The sequence below is a fragment of the Nymphaea colorata genome, chromosome 8 (genome assembly GCF_008831285.2).
Source record: "Nymphaea colorata isolate Beijing-Zhang1983 chromosome 8, ASM883128v2, whole genome shotgun sequence".
Lineage (NCBI taxonomy): Eukaryota > Viridiplantae > Streptophyta > Magnoliopsida > Nymphaeales > Nymphaeaceae > Nymphaea > Nymphaea colorata.
Window position 1 is genome coordinate 3,812,690 of NC_045145.1, and position 22,861 is coordinate 3,835,550.

The 22,861-nt window shown below is 37.6% G+C and overlaps 2 protein-coding genes across 4 annotated transcripts; one reads left to right on the top strand and one right to left on the bottom strand.

The window, feature by feature from the left end:
• The first annotated feature begins 5,881 nt into the window (after positions 1–5,881).
• Positions 5,882–10,251, top strand: LOC116259064 (uncharacterized). 2 transcript variants are annotated; one of them, XM_031636670.2, is made up of 3 exons: positions 5,882–6,675; positions 7,946–8,110; positions 8,198–10,251. In XM_031636670.2, exons 2-3 carry the CDS (start codon positions 7,954–7,956, stop codon positions 9,760–9,762), a joined length of 1,722 nt encoding a protein of 573 aa, XP_031492530.1. In that variant the 5' UTR covers positions 5,882–6,675; positions 7,946–7,953; the 3' UTR covers positions 9,763–10,251. The 2 variants fall into 2 exon arrangements, with proteins under 2 accessions (XP_031492530.1, XP_031492531.1); XM_031636671.2 differs by having other exon boundaries at positions 8,273–10,251.
• A 7,915-nt stretch (positions 10,252–18,166) lies between these two features.
• Positions 18,167–21,741, bottom strand: LOC116259028 (UDP-glucose 6-dehydrogenase 4). 2 transcript variants are annotated; one of them, XM_031636621.2, is made up of 2 exons: positions 21,597–21,741; positions 18,167–19,866 (listed from the first exon to the last, which is right to left on the bottom strand). In XM_031636621.2, exon 2 carries the CDS (start codon positions 19,855–19,857, stop codon positions 18,415–18,417), a length of 1,443 nt encoding a protein of 480 aa, XP_031492481.1. In that variant the 5' UTR covers positions 19,858–19,866; positions 21,597–21,741; the 3' UTR covers positions 18,167–18,414. The 2 variants fall into 2 exon arrangements, with proteins under 2 accessions (XP_031492481.1, XP_031492482.1); XM_031636622.2 differs by lacking the exon at positions 21,597–21,741 and adding an exon at positions 21,452–21,575.
• Between the last annotated feature and the right edge of the window lie 1,120 nt (positions 21,742–22,861).

Genomic DNA, 22,861 nt, shown 5'->3' on the forward strand with positions numbered 1-22,861 from the left:
CAGTCTCCGTTTTTAATCATTGAGCATCAACATTGTATGGTGTAAACAGGAGGCCACTGACATGCGAATTGAAGCGCGACGAGGGCGGCAACCCGATGCACAAAAGACAGGCCACATACTCTAAGGGGTTATGCAGGGGCTTCAATGAAAATTTACGTGCCTCGATATGCATAAGTGGCCAGTTCACATATACAAGCAAACATATCCTTTATAATAAAAATTCTAGATGGAGAACTTCCAAACCAAAGATTTAAAACCAAACTCATTTTGAACACTAAGGAAACAATAATTCCATAAAAGCACAAAGGAGTTAACTAACAAATTAAAAATACTACAAAACTAAAAGCTTCAAACCAGAATCTCTTGGAATATTGATAATGAAAATCATTGTCAAACTGAGTTAATGACATTTGTAGGTTTTTTTCTCAGTAAGTCCAACTTGAAATTAAGTGTGAGGACGAAATAGTTGTTCTTTTATGCCAAAATTTTTTAAGTAATGAGACAAGCATATAGCCAATGTAACTAGCAAGCATTTAAAAAGAGAAAAACAAGTGAAACAATCTAACTAATGCTGCATTGGATCAAGTTGATTTAAACTTATGAAATCATCAATGAAGGTAACACCACTGACAACTATGACGACGACATGAAATTTCCAATGCTTTTTGAAATACAACCCATAAGTTATTTTGATTGTCACATAATTTCTATGTGTAGGTTCCAAGTCATTGATGCCAAACTACTTTAGATATATGTTGAAAATGATTGGAGAACAAAATAATTGGTCTGCCATTAATAGCAAACAATCCTCCATTCTTACTTGATTACCATATGTCTTGTCTCATTGTCATTTATAAAGCAACTAAAAATAGAAATTTTAAAGTGAAGGGCATGTCATATGTAAGCTAGCTATCAAATATAAGTTTTTTTTTTTTTTGCACTCAAACACAAAAAATATTTCCTTCAAGGTAAGAAGATATTATTAGAAGGAATAGATGCTTCTCTTAATGGGGCGTTTGACGGCTTGGAATTTTGATTCGATAATGAACATTCCAGAATCAAAATTCCTCTTCAAACTGGAATAGAACCAAAATTCTAGGTTTTTGTTTCCTAATTACAGAAACAAAATACCCTGTTTGCTTAATAATTTCAAATTCTTAAAAAATGAGCATTTTGATTCTAAAATGCCATGATTATGGGTATATCAAACGCCCCAATTCAACCCCCTATGTTGGATTATAATTCCGGAAATTTGATTCTTGAATGAGTCTATAATTCTAGAATTAAAATTCTTTGTTTTGTAACTAATTCTCATTTATGAAAAATGAGAATAACGATTCTAAAACTCCATTGATTCCAAGTGAATCAAACATGTGATATGGACTTTTCATTCGTTTTGCCTCCAAAAGCACTAGAAAACAATCACAATTAGGGATGTCAACGGATCGGATTCGGATCAGATACATCTTCAACCATATCCGTTTTTTCTGATATTCATATATTCGGATTCGGATTCGGATTCGGATTTGAATTCGGATAAAGCAAAGTCATATCTGAATCCGAATCCGAAATCCGATTTTACAATCCGAATCCGATCCAAATCTGATTTTTATATTTATATCCGAATCCGAATTTTGAACTGGATTTTGCCATTTTTCAAGTATTAGATAGAGGATATTTGTCTAAAATTGAATCTGATCCGAATCCGTATCCGATCTGATATTCATGTATATCCGAATCCGATCGGATGTCATTTATTAAATCTGAATCCGATCCGATTTCTTAATCGGATATTAAATTTTTATTCATATCCGTTTTTTTCGGATCGGATCGGTCGGATATCCGATTCAAATCGGATATATTGACATCCCTAATCACAATCATAAATCACAATCATAAAGTTTCTAAAGCAATGGGCCACAAAAACCATAACCAAGCGTCTCAATAACTTGGATTTGGTAATGTAGCATTCTGTTTGGAATTAATGTAATTATATTTTCAACAAGTAGAATCCTTACTTTATGTGGTTGCAGTGTGCCGGTTGTAGTAATCTTATCGAAGAAGCTCCAAAAATACATATCTAAGTGGATCTTGCTTATCATCCAAATCTAGTTCCAATTTTTTAAACCAGTTCTTGTCCAAACCCACGAAACTGACTTGCTTATCCATTTCAATACCCCTCTTATACTTATAAAATTAGCGTATGCTAGATCCAAAACCTCTCATTAGATCTGATTTATCTTAACCCGCACCCTTATGTGGTGTTTGATGCCCTTGAATTTTGATTACTGAACTAGAATTCTAAAAAACAAAATTTCACATCAAACTGGAATTTGAATGAAAATTCCAGTTCTAATTTCTCTTTGTGTTTGATAGTATGGATTTTTTATTCTAGAATTGGGAATAATGTGTTTGATAAAACATGAATAAAAATTTTAAATTTGATGTTTAGAATGATCATGACATGTGTCCTAAAAAAAGATGAAAAACTTTCTAAAATTCTAGAATCATAATTTCACCCCTCAAAGGTAGAATCACAATTCAGGAATTTTGATTCTAGAGTGAGTGTATAATTCCGGAATCAAAATGCTTCATCTCATGACACAATTCTTATTTCATAAAAAATGAGGATTTTAACTCTGGAATTTCACAACTTTGGTCTAATCAAACACCCCCTTAATTATCTAACTACCCACTTAAATATATATATATATATATATATATATATATATATATATATATATATATATATAATTGAAACCAACTGGCTACCCTTGTGATCATATAGTTGCTTTTTAATTTTGTGTTTCTAAAAATCATCACAAAAGATGCATTATCTCGTTAAAAACCATGGTCAAGCACTGGTCATTGTCAATTTACTTTTTCCAACAGTTTTTACTCTCTCTCTCTCTCTCTCTCTCTCTCTCTCTCTATATATATATATATATATATATATATATATATATATATATATATATATATATATATATATATATATATATACGTTATTTTACTTTGTATTTAAAAGGACTAAGATTTTTCTGAATTAATGCCTGGAACCAGAAGTAGTGCCTAATTGAACTCTTTGGAGTGACATCCACTGATCACAAGCACAAAGCATAGAGATGTCTTTTCAACCCCTAAAGAAGTCCCTTGTACTTCAAAAAAAAAAAAAAAAAAGAAAAGAAAAAGGTGTTCCTTATCACGATAAGATAGCTCATGTTTACTGATACACCCGCCCCGAGATGAAAACAGACAAACTATGGACGTAGGACATTGTTTCTTACCAACCAACATCAGCCACTCACTGATTGACGTGAAAGTTGGAAATTTTTTATTAAAGAATACTGATAATAAATTTTAAATTTTTAATAGGCATAAGCATGTAATTGAGAAAAATTACCTTAAATGCTAATATTATTATTGTTTTTTGGTTTCATGTGGGCAATTGCCCACACACATCCTTCCGCCTCCTTCCGATTGGTCATGTCTAAGATGATGAGATTGACGAAAAATGGTTGAAAAGAGTTGGAAGAGGTTATTATGGATGACAATGGCATCAATCGTAAGATCATTGTGATGTTGATCTCCAGGTCATATAAACATGCATATTCTTCATATTCAAGTTTTATCCAAAATCCACAAAAGAATAATGCACCAGTGAGCTTGTAGAAAGGAAATTAAGAAGAAGAACCAAAAGCAATTGGACACACTATGTCTAGACTTCGATTCATAAACCATGTCCATTTTTCTTGTTTTAGATTTGGACAATAGTATTTATCATTTTCTTTGGATCTTACTATAAGATTTGCACTAGAACAAGGTTTGGCAGGTTGAAATTAAAAACAAGATCCAAAATCAATTGGATCCACTATGTTTAGATTTTGATTCATAAACCATGTTCATTTCTTGTTTTGGATTTGGACATCATCAGTATTTATCATTTGCTTTGGATCTTACTGTAAGATTTGCACTAGAACAAGGTTTGGTAGGCTTAATGCGGTTAGTTTCTTTTTCTTCTTGAAGTTCATTGTTTTCTCCCGTTTCATACATGTGGGCAATGGGATATATTTCCTCATGTGTCATGTGCATCCTTATTTAACTTGCGTCAACAACTTTGCAACTTCAAAATTTGAACAAAAAAAATTGTACTTCACCTTGTAGATGTTGTTTGAGTGCCAACAAATTTTGACTTGAAATCTTATTGCCGTTTAAAATTGTAATTGTGTATTGTTCTCGGTAAGCTTAAATTCAACATAATCTAGCTGGTGTATGCAATTTTAGTGTTATGACTCGAACATAGATAGAAAGTAGGCAGGCTCGAAGGTTTTTGCGAAACCCAAGATTTGAAGAAAGGCAAGAATCCTCACATTACTCGAAGGTTTCTTTCAAAAAAGTTTGTTGGTTGCCAGTGCCTCTAAGATTCGAACCAGCAACTGACCGCCTACCAACTATTGGTCCAATTATTACATTTGCCAAACCTATTTTCCTTCATCTTCGAAATTTCCAACAAGCTACAATGAAGTTTGAACCTATGTTCAGAGCCGTGCCCAACAACAGCACTACTTAAAAGGTCCATCTTGCAAAATTAACCATTTTTCTCTCTCTCTCTCTCTCTCTCTCTAGCCGCAAAGTCTCGATTGCAAATAGATGATTTCAAAAGTTAGTTCTTTAAGTTTGAATTTTTTTACAAGCCTTAAAAAGTCTGTTGAAAAAATAGATGATTCCAAAGGTTCTTAAATGTGAGAGTGGGTGCACATCTACTTACTTCTACACCACTGTAGTTCCTCGTGTTGTTTGGTAAGAAGAACACTTTGTAAGTATCTCATGAATCTAACTCAAATATTAAGTCATATTCATAGAGCGACAGCTAGAATGCTCTGTGAGTGTCTCATGAATATGCCTAAAGATTGGAGCAAATTCTTGAAATAATAGAACTAACGTTCGTTGAATCTCGCTCAATCTTAAAGGCAGGTACATTTATAAAACATTCACAAAGTATCAGTACTGTCAAATGACCTTTTATAACGTCAAGATAATCTAAAGAGTGGCTTGTCAAACTTGAGTTGAGTTAGTAAAATATCCTCTATAACAAAAAAATTAATTTCTTGGTAAGCTTCCTACCGTTTTATACTTGCATCTCTAAACAGCACATGTGGGGATAATATTAGTTAATCAAACTCAGACCCAAACTTGATGAAGAGGTTTCGAGGGGTGTAGCATTGGTCGACAGAAAGATGCATAGAAAACACATCCCCGAGTCAATTCCTATGAGTGCTACTTTCTTAAACCGGAAATGGTGGGTTCACGACACTTGTCTTACAAAGTGTATCATATCTCATTTAGGTCTCAACATCCCCGAGTCAATTCCTATGAATGCTATTTTGTTAAATCGGAAATGATGGGTTCACGACACTTATCTTACAAAGTGTATCATATCTCATTCAGATCTCAATGCAGTCCAGGACCTCAATGGTCTCGAAATAAGGGGGTAGTGGATTGTTAACCTTTGTTCACTCGAGAAAAAATATTAGGACTAGATGGATTCTAACATTTGTTCGCATTTGAACCTATTAGTTTTCCCAACAAGGTCAAATCGTCGTTCAGAACAAGTTCGGTATACTTTGGATTTTCACTATTTTGGACCCAGTTAAAAGATCATTCATGACCAGAAAGCCTATTTATTTTTAAGATCGGGATTGCACTGGTTCCTGTTATCGGATATGGATCCGCATTTTCAGTCGTTACCGAAACCTGGATATGAACCTTATTCATTGATAGATTTTGTTGAACTCGGATCTGAAAAGGCCAAGCGGACCCGACCCGGTTAACGCCCGACGTCGAGAGTGAAAAGAGTCCTCGGGGGATTTTAACGAGTTCCTGTAACTTCAAGCCCTAAAGTTTCCCTTTTCCCCTTTCCCTTCCCCCGTCGATCGGCCGGAGATTAGATTCCGTCAATATCCTTCATCGGCTTCCCGTCTCGATCGCTTCCCTTCTTTCCTTTCCACGTCTCCTTCCTTTCCCCTCTTCCGATTGATACCGATTTCCCCTATTTTTCACTCCGCGTCGGACGAATTTAGGGTTAGGGTTTCTTGTTGGGTTCGTCCTTCTTCAATCGATATTTAGATCTCGCGTTTTGCGTAAAAGGCCGTTCGATCTGTGATAGTTTAGCCTCTAGATCCGTCCTTGATTTGGTGTTCTCTGTTGGTGATTCGAATTTAGGGTTAGGGTTTGGGGCTTCTCGCTCCGCCCTATGTCCGTCAGGTATCGTTGTGCGTCACTTGTCTTCTTTTCATCTGTTCGTCGTTTGAGGATTTGATTGGGTGAAATTTTCGGGGTTTTCCCATTGTCTGTGGCCCTAATTGGGGGATTAAGTCGATCTGTCTAATCATCGCTTGATCTCGTGGTGTCCTGCCTATGTCAAGTAATCCTTCGTCTGATTGCTAGCTCCCTTTTATCGATTTCGTTTTTACTCTCTTATCTGTACAGCACTTCCAAGTTTTTGCTCCCATCTGATCTGATCCTCAGTTTCTGGGGTTGTTGAACAATCATTTTGGGGCTTTAATAATTGTTTCATTACTTGACTCCAATTTGTACAATAGGCTCTTTAATTTCGTAGATAATTACCATTTGGGTCCGTTGCCTGAGGATTCTTGCCTGGAGTGTTCTTCCAAGGTAAGTTGGATTGTTATTCTGCGCATGTTTGTTAGAGCTTGTGGTTAGCTTGATTGTTGTAGTTTTTGTGACAACAATAGCTGCATTTCTCCATGGCTGTTATCTTCTGGTGTTTTGTTTCGCTTACTCATTCTTTGCATGCTGAATTTTGGACAGAGCATGCTTGGATTTTGTCACTGAACTTGTGTGAATTAAGGAATTGAAAACCAGTTTATTTCAAGGTTTTGGAAGCGCCGGCCAGCTCACTATAGGTGATTGTGTGGCCATGCCGTTTGATCTTGTCATATTATACTTTTAGATGTTTTTTGTCTCGGCCGTGTGCTAAACAGTCAAACATCACGCATTAGAAAATTAGCTTCTTTGATTCTTATTACTGTTCCTATGTAAGGTTCATAGTGACCAGAGTGTAATTTGGTCATCTGTCACGGACACATGAGTAACAAATCACAGTAGCTGATAATTATCTGGACGGGTTGTACAGCGGACTGGGTTGAGTGACCAGAGTTTGGTCCAAACATCACGCATTAGAAACTTACCTTCTTTGCTTCCTATTACTGTTCCTAAGGTAAAGGGCATAATGACCAGAATATAATTTGGTCATCTATCATGGACACACATGAGTAACAAATCACAGTAGATGATAATTATCTGGATGGCTTGTACAGGGGACTCGGTTGAGTGACCAGAGTTTGGTCGTAAAAACTACTTGCGAACACAGCACATAAATTGTGTGGAAGCCTACATGCTATGGTTATGTGCTTTTGTTGACGGACTCTTGATGCATTTTTCGTGGGATTTCATGTCTCCTTTTGGTTTAAAAAAGTTGAAGGCAGAACATGTTTGTCTGGTCTGGTTGAATCATCGTCTGGGATTCTACTTGTTGCTTGTACTTGTTCTTGTTTTCATGGTTTCCTACCCTGAAAAAACATTCATTCAATGATTAATATAGGATGTTAAAAGCTCTCCTGGACATTAGTGTGCGCCATAGTTCCAAACTTTTTTCTTGCCATCTTGTAGACGTGTGTCCTTTCCTCCCAAGGCCATCCTTGTGCAAGGATATCTATTCTTTGCTTTTCTACTGCATCATGTGGGCATGGTTTCTTTTTCCTCCTCCTTTCTTTTTTTTTTTTTTGTTGGATTGGTCAAAAAAGCCACCTGGCACTATACGTCACTGTGTAACAATTTGATGTTAAGTTCCTTCCCAATCAAATAAGTGTATGAGGACTTGCTCTTTGCCTTGGATGTATTATCTGAATGATTCCTCTTGCAGGTTAAAATATGGTTCTTGAGCATAAGAAGCGGCCATTTTGTGAGGATGAGTCATGCCAACTTACTTCCAAGAAGCATGCTGGGCAGTTGGAATGCAACAATCGTCTGCCTACTTTTGAAGAAATCTTCCAGTGCAACAATTTACCTCATGAGCTATTTGATTCAGGTAACAAAGATATCTTTCTGTTTCCAAGTTATCTATTTTTTGGGTTTTTTCCTCCTGAACATCCTTTCATCTGAAAATTTATTGAAGGTGTTAAATGGCCTTTAAGATGTGAAGACAACAATATGCTCGTAGCTGATACCTTCATTGGGTCTGTGGTTCCAGGTGGAAGAGTATCCCAGAACAAGGGTGTTCATGACATTTTTAGTTCCTCCTTCCCACCCACCACCGATACTTCTGGAGTTCCTAGTAACCAGATCAATGCCTTCCGTGGACATGAAGTGGGCTGTGATTCGCCAGTAGAGGAATCAGGAACCTGTGGCCTGCATGACTATTGCTCAAGACATGTTTTAACACGCATCAAGGAGCCTGAATTTGCATTGCTTGATTATTATCCTCGGAAACCTGTAGCCATTGGGCCTGATCATCAAGCACATGTGCCTGTATGGGAGCCAGAGCTTCTGAATTCACCATTCTCTTCAAGAAAGATGGATATTGTGTTTGAGGAAGATGATCAGAGGAAAATGGGTTCTTGTATAATCCAAATGCCTGACATGGAATCAGATTCTTACCATGACAAAAATATTGGGAGCAGTAGAGTTCACTGTACCTGCCTCGACCAAGGATCTGTGAGGTGTGTCAGACAGCACATAGCAGAAGAGAAGGAAAAGCTGAAGTCACTTCTTGGGCAAAATATATTAATGGAGTTGGGGTTTGATGAGATGGGGGAGGATGTTGCAAGACGCTGGAGCATGGACGAAGTAAACTTGTTCCAGGAAGTTGTCTATTCAAATCCTGTGTCAATGGGAAAAAATTTTTGGGCTGAACTCTCTCTAGCATTCCCCGCAAGGTCCAAGAAAGAATTAGTCAGTTATTATTTTAATGTCTTTATCCTTGGCAAAAGAACTCTTCAGAATCGATGGGAGACTTGTGATGTTGACAGTGATAATGATGAGTGGCAGGGCGGTGATTATAATGAGTTAGCAGAATCAGAAGAAGATGAAGATTCTGTTATGGAGTCTGAAGCAGTTGATCATGATGAGCTCACTTCTGTCTATCATGTTTGTGAGAATGAGGAAGAATATGATGATGATGATGATGATGATGATGATGATGGTGAGGAGGAAGGAATTGAGGGGAATGAAAAATGGGAGGAGGAGGAGGAGGAGGAGGAGGCTGTGACTGAAGATGTTTCTGGAGAACTTGATGCCCAAAACTGTTTTACAAACTCACCTGATGGTGGTTGTGTTTCTGGTCTAGATATCCATCTTGATGAAGCAAATCAGGACAGATGTACAGATGCTCAAGACACACGCAATGCGTCTTCTGTGCCATGTGAGTGTTGCCATCATGGCAATGATTTCCAAACTGCTATAGATACTTCAGCTATGCCATGTCCATGTCCTGAAGCTACTGTCAAGGCTCAAGGTAATATGGCTGAAGCACGTACATGTGGCAACAAGGAGTCTGGTGGTGTGTTTGGGGAAGGGTTCCTCTGTGAACATCCTTGTGATTCAAAGATCTGGGATATTGGGTTTGTTTCAATGTCTGGGAAAGATGTTGACATCCTACCTACCTGTAGTATGATGAAGGAAGTGTTTGGTGATGAAGCCTGGAATAATGAGGTGCTGAGGGACAGTTCTAGAATCAGCTAGATGCGTGTTCAAGTATTATGCTCTTGCTGCTTCTGCATCCATACTTGTTGGTTAAGAGTTTTAAGACATTACTCTAATACTAGTGAATGGTTGCAAGGGTAGACTCTCTCTGTATGTTCATGGTGGAAGGTCAAATTATCTTCTACTATGAAAATTGACGACGTCCTCCCACTGCCTCTTTTAAGGATACTGCTCAAATCTCGAGAAGAATACAGGGATACTTTTCACATCTCTTAAGAGTACCAATCGTGTCGTCCTCATTTTTTCCTTTTCTTTGAATGTTAATTGTTTATGTTTTTTTTCTTTTGTTGGTCTATGTATACAAGTCTAGAAGAAGTTAAATTTTTGCTTGTTATCCCATCCCAAGTCCTTTTTCTTGGAATCTCTTGTCCTCACTTGTAGGATGTTCGATATAAACCCTTCTCCCTGATGTAAGAAATGAATGTGGAAATCAATTTTTGATGTAAATTTTTTATTTACTTGTTATAAGCATCTGAGCCATATCTATAATGCAAAACCTGGAGAGATCACCATGGTTATGTTCTCATTTTTAGTGGTGTTGCTGGATTTTGAAGGGTGCCTTCTAGCTCTGTGGTTTTCATGTGAGCTTATGACTTGGTTGTGGCAGTGTTCCTCGGGCAACTGTTTTCAAGTGAATCATGTCTGTGCTATGTCACGCAGGTGCGGGGTGCGGGCCCTTTTTTAAAAAAGAAACAACCAAATTAACAACTAAAAAGCTATAATTGCATCAATTAATCTCTCAAAAAAAAAAAATGAAGCAAATTGTCTGATTCCACAATCAGGTGCATCCAATCCATGTTACTCAGCACTTATGAAGGTACCATTTTCTTGTTGAGCAAAAAACTCTGAAAGCCTCATTGTCTGATTCAAATGCAAGGGAAAAGAGAAAAAGTCCATGAGAATTCCAATCCTTAAAATGCCACTCTCTCTCTCTCTCTCTCTCTCTCTCTCTCTCTCTCTCTCTCTCTCTCTCTTTCTCTCTCTCTCTCTCTCTCTCTGTCTGTCTGTCTGTTTGTGCAGTTGCAGCAAGAATTGAGAACCCTTCATTCAGTAGCTGATCTCTGATTCAGAAGCCAATCAGTGCTCTCAAGCCAATGGACAGGTGGGGCAAGTGTTTTTTCTTGTAATTGCTGTTAGTTTAAATTACTGAATAATTGCTCTTTTGACCACTCTTGTACAGTTGTCAACAAGTGTTTCAGGGAGATGTTTTCATTGGTTCATTTGTCCTCTTAACTTGATAGTGTGTGTATCTGATTCACTTTAGTTGCTTGTTCCTAGTTAGATTAATAAAGTGTAGTTCTTATTTTGAAAATTTTTTACTGGAGCTTGGTAAATATATGTTGATGCAGTTAGTTGTTTGTTTCTATTGAAGATATGGAAAAATCCTTTAAGTTCCTTATTGGACTTCAGGTTTGGGTTAACTCAAGCTCTTGGCTCTAAAGTGTTAATTTTGTGTCTATGGAAGTCCTCTGTTATTCATTGATATTTTTGCCTATGTAATCTGCAAGTTTATTTATGTACTCTAGTGAATGATATTTGTCTTTAACTCTGGACCTATTCTTTTTTCTTTTTGTTTGTATATCCTTGCTGTTTTAGTCTATCTTTATTCAGTTTTAAGAACTAATTGGGTAGTCTAGAGTCTAGACTGTAAACTCTAAAGGTTGTATGGCTCCTGAGAACTGTGTTTCCATTAAGAATTGCCGAGGTTGATTTTTTTATCTAGTTAATAAGTGGAAGTTTGTGGTTGTGTGCTCAGTTCATTGTCCATATTTACTATCACTTACCTTCATAGTTTTATGTGCCCAATGGGAGCTTTGTGTTCTACTCTTCATTAGTTTTCTGTGTCCTTATTTGCTATCATGTACCATTTTGTCTGCTGAAATGTGTCTTAGCATGCCATTCAGGATAACTTCATATATTCTCCCAAGTACATGATTGCTCATGTCTGTGGTATGCCGTGTTGTATGTATCGTATGATACTGGGGTCGTATCGTACGATACGTATCGTCGTGTTTCAAAAATGTAATACAATACACCACCTGTATCGTACAGTTACGATACAGGCATCGTATCGTACTATACGGTTACGATACAGGTACAATACGGTAATTTTTATTGATTTTTTATTACTTTTTGAGAATTTTTTATTATTTTTTTAAAAAACATACGATATTTTACGATACAGCGTATCTTAAAGCCAGACCGATACGGCTTACGATACGCTTTTTACAACATTGGTGGTATGCCCTCTATTTCTTGTTGATATGTCCCGTTAGGAAACCTTGCAAAGAAACAATTGGTTTGACAGTTCTGAAACACTTGTTCCTAGGTTCTAGGGACCCCCACCTTTTCATCTAGGCTGGGCCATGGCGCATGTATGTGTCTAAGTTAAACAAAAAAAAAAAAAAGTTTCAGAAGTTCTCTCCTATTTTCTTCCTCTAACTGCATCTTTTTCCATTAATTTCTTCTTTTTTTATCCCTTTTTTCTTCTCCTTCTTCATCCTCATCTTTTTTCCTTTCATATACTGTTTTTGGGTTGCCAGAGTGCCTGCTTAGGCCTTTTTGTAATTCCACTGTTTAGGCCCACGAGGTGCTTTTGGCAACTAACTTTGTACTTCTCTTAATCCGGTTCCTTGGGGTTTAAGTCCATAGACCTCGTTCCAAGTTGAAAGGGATATCCCTTGTTGAACCCAAATCCTGAATAATTAATAGATATTGACCTTTGTGGGAACAACTTTCTGATTTGATTTATTCATGCTTTGTTTCCTTTTAGACTGGCCCGTGCAGTGAGACATTTTGAGATCAGAAATAAGAATCATGCTTGTTTCCCTTTTTCTGCAATGGTTAGAATAATTTGGTTTATATGGTTTTAGAACAAAAGGCATGGTCAGCTGAGTGTAGCTAAAACTTTTGGTTCTAGAAGGTGAACTACCTGTACCTGTTGTGAGGCTGCCTAATCGAATTTCTTTCTTTTGTTCTTCTCCATTCTTAGTTTTTTTTGTTCCTAAGTAATTTGTTCATGTTATTGGAGATGCTCATGTTTACAGAGCTCATGTTAGACTGCCAAACCTGCCGAAGGCCATCCCCAGTGTGCGATCCTTAAGTTCCAGTACATTGTTGTGTTCATTCTGTCCCTCCTTGCACTGCTTCCCTTCCAAAAGTTAGAATAGGCCTATACATGATAGTGCTAATTCTACCATAACTTCGTTTCTTGTTCATATGGAAGAGTGGCAAGTTCCTTTTTTATGGTATTGCTCGTTTTGGTAGGATTTGAAGATAAATCCTGAGAAAAAGGTCATTGATTCTTTTGTTGTGGTCACTTTTGAAGTTGTTGGATATGGTCCCTACAAAAGAAAATAAGAATCTAAATGGAAGCTTGATGAATGAATGTTCTAATTCAGCACTTGGGACAAGTTGGTGTCTTCATTTTATAGTAAGGCTGGCATTTCATAAGCCATGCCAAATGTTTATAGATTGTTTGTATTTTTCTGTGGCTGAAGAAATAATCTTAGAATGTTTACATTGATTTTCTGGAGCTTGCTGGTGTTTCATAAGCCATGCAAAGTGAGGTGTGCCAAGCGATTAGCAGTTGGTTTGTGTTTATGGATTGTTTGTGTTTCATAAGCCATGCAAAGTGAGGTGTGCCAAGCGATTAGCAGTTGGTTTGTGTTTATGGATTGTTTGGAGTATGTTTATGGGGAAGAAGTAATTTCAGAATGCTTACGTTGATTTTCTAGAGTTTGTGTTCATCAGTAGCTTGTTTGGTTGCTATTCTTGAAACAGCTGGAACCGGTCCATTTGATCTCATTAGATGATCCAGAAAAGTGGTTGTTGCGACCAATACTTCAATCTAGAGACCCGATATGACACAACACTTGTTTTGTCTTAAGGAATAGAAAAGCAGTCAAGCGTACAGAAAAAGAACCTTTCTCTCCCTGGCATATGCATACACAACAAAAGATTATTTACTCTTTTTTGCAGATATATTCATGATAACATTGTCCTTAAAAAAATTTGTAAGCAGTGCATGTCGGGGAAATATTTTTAGCCACAAATTGACTGGATGCAAGAAAGTTGGATTCATAGGATGGATCAGGGCAAAGTCAGTATTGAGTATTCTATGTGTAATAGGCTAAAGAATGTTACCATCCTTAAAGCAGCTTTACAATGTTTTTCCACTGTCATTGCCATTACCATGTCGCCTTTTCAATTTCTGCGAGAGTTGGCAATTTAACTCAGTATATTTTTCCAAGAAGCAGGTAAGGTTAATTTTGCGTCCCTGTTAACGTGATTGTACAGATGGGTGTGCCGCTCGAGAAGGACCAGCCAATGATATCCAACGGGACAGAATTAAGTTGACCGCATAGCGCAATGGATTAACAGGACTGAATTAAGCTTCAAATCTGCAGCGCGAACTAACTATTTTTTAGCTCTGGTAACCAATGTTGTAAAAAGCATATTGTAAGTCGTATCGGTTTGGTTTTAAGATACGTTGTATCGTAAAATATCATAACTGTATCATTTTTTTAATAAATTAAAAAAAATAAAAAAAAATAAAAAAAAAATCAATAAAAACAAGAATAATATGTTTTTTATAAAAAACACATATTTATAAGTCATAAAGTCTATGAGATGTAAAAAGTTTTAGATGTTATGTATTACATCACAAGATAATGAAATTGTTAAAATGTTCAATGTCAATACATATAAAATGAAAGCACTTTCGACTTTCATTCATAATCTTCATCATATTCATTCTCATCATCATCTCCATCTTCTTCTTCATTTTTATCTTCATGATTAAAAAAAATCTCTTTCCTCCTAATGAGAATCAGCTATCCACGTACAAATTCATGGTTTAATGGATGATTTAATGATGAAAATCAATAATTTCCCTCCACGGTAGCACAATATCTAGGTTAAAAATGAAGAAGGGTTGAGTTTTTATAAAAAAAAAAAGCTCGAAAAGGGGGGTTCCAGCCTTCATTTTTTGAAATCAACCTGTATCGTACCATACGAAGTGTGTATCGTATCGTATTTTGTAAAAGATACATATGATATCGTGCGTATCAACCTCATATTGTACGTATCGTACAACATTGATGCATAGCTTTTCTGCTCTTCTATATCCACTATGATGCATGCACATTACCCATTAATATCCAAGTTGCCTGACATGGTTGTCGCAAGGAGTGAGTGCATCAGGTTCAACCTCAATGTTTCTATGATCGGGAAGACTCTGCATTGTTTCCTTTAGCCGACATAGTTCTGCTCAACGGAGAATTTCATCCTTCCATTAAGTGTTTGACTGCACTTCAGGCCATAAAAGGATCGGGCTCTATGTTTTACCGGCGTGACTAATGGCTTCAGTAATCTTGATCAGCACACAAAGGGGACAAATAGTCATGATTTCACAAAGAAATTAGGCACTGTTTGATTGCCGGGGTAAAATTTGATGAGCGGGTGAAAACTGCGACGACGAAGAGAATTTTCAACCGGTTTAAGATGAGTGCATCAAATGCCAAAACAATTAACGCGCAAAAGTTTGTGCGACTCAGGAAAAGTTAACGCGGAAAAAAGTCAGACCTCTTCATGTCTGACTTTTTTGCACGGACAAATTTGAAAGCTATTAGGGCTCTCTCCTTTTGTCCTTTTTTTCTCGTCTTTCCCGTTCCACCGAAGCCCCCTTCTCCTCTGTCGCTGCCTATTCCTCTCTATTGCTGCCTCTTCCTCTCCGTCGAAGGCTTTCGTCTGCCTCCTGAAGCTGGCAATCTAAGCTCTCCATCTCTGTGTCTTCCTCTTTGTCGAAGAGGAGATCCCCTCTGTCGCTGCCTCTTCCTTTTTATCGCTGTCTGTTCCTCTTTTGGAGCTGTTGAAGCCGTCTTTATCTTCCTCTTCCTTCTTGTGCATCAAATACGATTAATTTTATTTTACAAAAAACTTCCTGCAATCAAACAGGGCATCGAATCTGAAAAGGGTAAAATTTTATCCTGTATTTTTTTTTCAAAAAAAATTATCATAATAAATTTACCACGTTAAATTCTTTCTTACAATCGAAGAGGGTCAATATGAGTATCCATTTCAACTTCTTCCTTTCAACGTATCCTCGTGTATTTGGTCGGGATATGAGAAACATATTCATCTTGCGTAGATCATATTTGTTTTCTCGTAAATGAATCTTTTTCGGGACAATAAACATTTCATTCTTCTCAACTCGAAATGCAGCTATCCCGATCTTCTCATATACATGCCTTTCACTTTTATATCCCGATCTACTATTGCATTTTTGTAGAAAGGCCTGAATACGCTTAGATTGAACGATGACAGCTATCCCGATCTTCTCATATACATGCTTTTCATTTTTAATTCACGCTTTCTTATTCACTTTACACCTCAACGCTCTTCCTGATGTGCAAGGGGTATGCTCCATTTGTGAAAGAGGATTCAATCTAATTTTCATCCTCGATCCAGGTGGAACCTGTCACATTTGAATCATCTACAAGCCACGTATAGATTAGGAGCTAGGTAGTTTATGTTCCATTCGTCTCAATAATAAACAAGGTTTATCAGGCATTAATGGCTTCAATTGGAAACAACTATGTATCTGAGTTTCGTATTGCATAACTCGGTTTCTCATTTTGTTGTGAACCAATGGCAGGAGGAGAGCCCACCACACTGGTATGTGATCGTGATCATGGTACTGGACCAGTTGTTTGTTAGTCCTTTCTCTTAATGCACAGTAGTCAGTACTAATTGTTTCCTTAATTCAATCTCTCTTAGTCCAAATCCTTATTCTAATGGTTTCATTGAAAGCCAGATAGAATCTTTGGGTACTTAGTTGGAGGAAGATATTTGCATTTTCTTTGTTCATACAACGCACACACACACACACACACTCAGAGAGAGAGAGAGAGAGAGAGACTTGGGTACTAATGCCTTTCTTGCAAAAATGCAGTAGTAGGAAAAAAAATTTGAAAACAACGTAACATGAAAGAACTGAAACTTCTACGGAAGACTCAAATAATTTAGAATAATATCATAATAGAGCACATTATTTTCCTTCTTTCTGTGATGTGCCGAACATATTGAGATATTCTGCCGATATATTATTGATTGGCTGTGAAACGACGACAATATCACGTATTTTCAAAATATAAGATTTCTTTGTGACGTCGATCCTTTTGTTTAACAAATTAAAGAAGTCTTCTTGCTCGTTCAGTCGTTCTCTGCCTTTCTTTTTCTGTCAGAATTGATTTATATCAGTTTGTGGGCAAAAACAAAATTGTCGATTCCGTCTTTTCTGTCATTTGGGTGTCAAACCCAGCTTTAGTTAGTAGCAAAAACCTGGTTCATTGTTTCTTTTTTTTGGCTGAAATAATAAACAAGCGTTCAATTAACCTGGTTCTTTCTTTGTTTGGCTGATAAGGAACGAAGTTACATAACTTGGGGAGCTTTCAGTTTTTGCGCTTTTTTACAGCTGACAGCCACAGCACTCCTCAACCCCCGTTCGCCCTTTCCATTTCCAGCCACTTCAAGTCCACATGCTAGCCATTAATGGCCTCATAGTGAGGCCCTCCAGTTTAGGCGATGCCAATCTGGTCATCTTCCCATACTTCACAGTAACTCACTGAACCCAGGAAAATCTTGAGAACATGAATCATCAAGAAAACATAAAGCTGCTGCAAGTTGGTGAAGTTGGTAAATTAGTGCATATCCAACCAACTTTATGAATGGATTATTTTGTATTCCATGTCTGCCTCCAAACTCGCTGTATGAGATCATACATCCGGTGAAATGAACTTCATTTGCACCATTTGATCTCGTCTGGTATTCATGGAATCTAGGCTCCAGCCTTTGAAGTTTAAGACTTAAGCTTTCAAGTTGAAACATCTACTTTTCTGTATCTATGATGGATTACAAGCTGATGCAAGTAGTAGAGTTCTGTTCAATATTCAAACCAGATCAAGAAGTTGCCCTCATGCATCAAAAGACGGTTGGCACACTGTTCTTTAGGTTCATGCAATTTTATGACAAGATCTTTTGAAACCCAATATAAATTATTTCAGATTATCACGATATTAATGCAATATAAAGTTTTACAGTTTCGTGTGTATCTGTGTATTTTTTTCCTATATATTTTTATATTTTTCTTACATTTGAATAAGCTAAGTCCAACATTTCCATCAGAAAATCACATTCTTAATCTACCAGAAGATTTCCCTTACCTGGGAGTAAGAGAACATGGCAGGATTCACAAGGCCAGGGTCACATGTTTTAACCACCGACTTCCAGGAGTATGAAGATTGTTGGTCTTAAAGGGCTTAACCGTTAACGGTCCAGGCGATAGGGATCTAATGCTCTAAGAGAAAAATTTACAAGCCAGTAAACAGATACTCATACCATTGTTTAGTGAAAAACTAGTGCAATTGATAAATTGCAACCCTTTGAAAGGTCATTTCATTGTATGGGAAACAAAAGAAAAGGAAACTGCAGCAAGGCAGGCAAAAGCTGAACGCGAGGAGGCAACACTCAAAGAGAAACAATAGCCAAAAGAGGCGTAGAATAGCAAATCAAATGCCCTGTCTGAAATGAATATCATCCTAGAGTGTACTACTACTTCCATTCTTCACTCTATGCCATAACAGGCATGTCCTTGAGCCATGGATCCAGCGGCTTGCCAATTGAGTAAACTATGAAACCAATGTTCCTCAGGTGCTCAGTGTCAACAACATTTCGGCCATCAAACACGAATGCAGGCTTCTGCATGTTATCATAGATCTTTTGGTAATCTAGGTTCTTGAACTCATCCCACTCAGTTAAGATGCAGATGGCATGTGCATCCTTTGTTGCTTCATATGCATCCCACACAACACTCACCTGCTTGACGGCAGTGGGGCTTCTTGGCTGCAGATGAATTGGATGGTCCCAGTCAAATTTCTTCATGGAAAGGTCCCTTTGGATCTGATCCTCAGTCACTTGAGGATCATAGATGCTGACGTTTGCCTTGTCACCAAGAAGGCCATTGCAGACATCAATTGCAGGTGTCTCCCTGGTGTCTCCTGTGTCTTTCTTGAATGCAAAGCCGAGAACCGCAATTTTTTTACCAGCAACAGTGTTGAACATGGACGAAACTACCCGGTTAACGAACCGGCTCTTCTGGTAGTCATTGATCTTGATGACCTGCTTCCAATAATTAGCAACCTCAGGCAAGCCGTTGCACTCACAGATGTATACCAGGTTCAGGATGTCCTTCTGGAAGCATGATCCACCAAATCCAACACTAGCATTCAAGAACTTCGGACCAATTCTTGAATCCTTCCCCACAGCATGGGAAACTTCTGTAATATCTGCTCCTGTGGCTTCACAAAGTGCAGACATTGCATTCGTAGAGGAGATCCTCTGTGCCAAGAAGGCATTGGCAGCCAGCTTAGTCAACTCAGCTGACCACAGATTGGTGGTGATGATCCTATCTTCAGGGACCCAGTGCGCATAAACTTCTTTGAGAGCCTGCACGGCTTTCCTGCCATCAGGTGTCTCCCGCCCACCAATCAGCACCCTGTCAGGCTGAAAGAGATCTTGAATTGCTGTGCCTTCTGCCAGAAATTCAGGGTTTGAGAGGATCTGAAAGTTTATGCCTTTGCGATTGTGGGTGAGGATCTTCTCGATTGCTTCTGCAGTCTTAACTGGCACTGTTGATTTCTCAACCACAATCTTGTCAGATGTTGAGACATCAGCTATCATGCGAGCAGCACTCTCCCAGTATGTGAGATCAGCTGCCTTGCCAGCTCCAAGACCTCTGGTTTTTGTAGGTGTATTGACAGAGACAAATATTATGTCAGCTTCGGAGATATGCTTCTCTATGTCAGTGCTGAAGAAAAGGTTCCTCCCCCTGCAACTCTTGACAACATCGTCAAGGCCTGGCTCATAGATCGGAAGTTGATCAGAATTCCAGGCAGATATCCGAGCTACAGATATATCAACTACAACCACTTCAATTTTTGGGCACTTCAGGGCAATCACGGCCATGGTTGGGCCACCAACATAGCCAGCACCAAGGCAGCAGATCTTCACCATTTTGTTGATCTATAAGATGAACAAAGACACAAATTCACAAGAACAGTCACTATAGAAATTCAACAAAGGGAATTTCACAAAAACCGTTAGTACATATTAAGGAGTTTGCAAACATGCAGTATAGCCGACAACAAACTAAATTAAGAGTTACAACATTTACCTTGACAAAGATGCAGGTAGATACAGTAGATATTAAACTAATAAATAGATTCCAAACTAGCTTAACTAATTAAAATTTTGATTTTGTAACAAAAAAAAACCTACCATGGAAGATGAAAGCATGGCAATTTTCATGCTTCAGGAGAAGGTCAACGATAGAAATAGATCCTTGCTCAAAGGACCATGGTGAATAACAGTTTCTTTGAAGGCAACTGTTCCTTGAGTTCAGATCTCTGTTTTTGAGATTTGATGAAGGCCAACATTAAAATTGACATTCCTTTGGCAGAAAGGAGAAGGGCAATTGATAGAAGTAATTCAAGAGAGAAATGAGAACAGAAGTTTGAACAGAGACAATGACGCCAAAATTCTTTTTTTTCTCAAAGAACAAGAATCCAAGCAACTGTATCGTACGGCCAACAAGGCACCTCTTAGCCCGTTGCTGGGACGCCTGAACCATCAGGATCCTTCATTTCATAAAAAAAAAGTATTAAAAAACCAAATAGGAATATAGAAGTTTACACAGTTTTATTTTTTACCAAGATGAGAAACCTACACTTTGATACTAAGAAGAGGGAGAGGGAGGGATGAGGAGATGCTGAAAAATAAATGAGCATTCTGAAAAGTGATAAGGGTTCGATATGGAAGGTTGTTCCGTCCGTCCTGGTTGCAAATGAAAGAGTGCTAATGTCTGAATCTGGTAAAACATAGCATATCTACCAAAACGCGCGCTAGAAAATGCAACGGAAGTTTTATGAAGTGAAATAAATACAATAAGAAGTCGCACGAATCACGATCATTAGAAAGCGGATGACAGACCTAACTAAAACAAACAAGCAGCAGGGGATAAAGGAAGCAGATCTGAAACAGATCTTCGGTCACCAACATAAAAGAGATTGCTACCTAAACAATTTTAAAAATCAACAGGTAAAATGCAGTAATGGCATTTATCATCTCCGCAACAATAATCTGAAAGATCTCAATGGATCATAGAGAAGAGCATGATCTCGAAAAGGATCAGAACGAGTGCAACAGGGAAAAAAAACGAATTAGCCAGGGTCGAAATGCATTCAACTTGACTTTCGTTTTTCAGCTTCAAATATGTGAAAGACGTCGTGAAAACACCAGATCCGGCTACATATTATGAAACTCGTTGATGAATCGATCAAAATCTTCAGATCTCCCAACATGGTTGCCAGGAAAATCTCATAGCAACACCACTATATAAAAGAACAACCCAGATGGTAAAATCAGCAATTTATTCATCAGCGACGGGGAGAAAATAATCCGACCCAAAACCAAATAAAATATATTCCTCTACCAACAAATTCGAAAAGAAAACAACCCCACGAAGCACACGTAAAATCAGAGAACAGAAGCCGAGATCCGAATCACAAGCTCACAGCAAAGGCCAAATTAAGGGACCAACAACACAAACCAGTGCCACCAAAATCAATGGAGCAATAGAGTCACCGCGCTGCCGCTAACTCCTCTTCCCGGAAGATCAAAAGCTGGAAGTTCCTAAGAACTCCAGAATTCACATGCACATAAGAAGAACAAGAAAAAGATCAAGAAGACCTTACCTAAGCACAGAAAGGGCAGAGAGGAAAAACCAGATCTTCTGTATGCTCAGAGATCTGGAGGCACTCGACCCCTTATATACAGAACGCCCACCTGAGATCTAACCCCTCCCCTCCCCGTAAATCTTTTTTTACCTTCTTTAACGAACAAACGGTTTAAGGGGGACCCATTATTATTCTATGATCAAAAAAAGAAAGCAGGAAGAGCAAATGCACGACATGTAGCGCGCTAATCGAAACCACATATCATGTCAGCAAAAACTAGAAAATCCCACATTATAAAATGCATAAGCAAAAAACCACATAAAATAATGAGCAAGATCTAGGAAACCCCACATTGAAAAAACCAGAACCTTTTTGTTTGAGATATTATTACGTCGGGCTATTCACCATAAGATCTTCTTCTTCTTCTTCTTTGTTTTAACCTCTTGCCCAAGCAGTTAATTTTGTTTTACTTTTTATGTGTTGATGAAGAGATTGCGGGTCATGTGGAGCATCTACCACCCTGAAGCCTTTGGCCAGAAGGAAGGAAATTTCAATGGTTGGTGTCGGCTCTGTTGGGTAAATGAGTAAAAAGAAAGCAAAGAAAGAAAAAAGAAGCTTTGAGTATGCTATGTGTGAACGGTTGATTTGTCAACGAGAGGAAGATGCATGGGAAAATGGCATAGAAAAGGAGATGTGGACCGACTCCATACGTTTCAATCAGGGGGAGAAGAACATGGAACTCATTTACAAATAAAAACAAAACAAAAGTTGTTTCTTCAATAATACAAATTAGTACCAGAAATGACCAAGAATTTGAAAAAGTGTCTGTCTTGAATTCTATCTTTCAAATAGATGTCGCAATAAGATTTACTACCTTGTCTAACGTCTTGTTTGATTTTTATTGATAGGAACTAGGAAGTTTAAGTAGGGATGTCAATACTCAATATATCTGATTTGGATCGCTATCTTTGGCTGAACCATTCTGGAAAATCAGATATGAAAAAAAAAAGTTGATATCCAATTAAATATTTTATTTGATTAAGATTCTAATCAAATTTAATTTTAAATAAATATCTTATGTTCAGTGCTCTTACATTTTTGAAAATCGGCCAGATTTGGTTTAAAACTCGGATTCTGATTCAGATATGAATGTAAAATTGAAATGAGAATTGTGAAACAGATTTCAGGTTTGGATTCGGATATGACTTTTCTTTATTCGTATTTGATCCGAAAAATTTTGATATATATACTTTAAGATTATTTAATATTTACTTTGTTATATA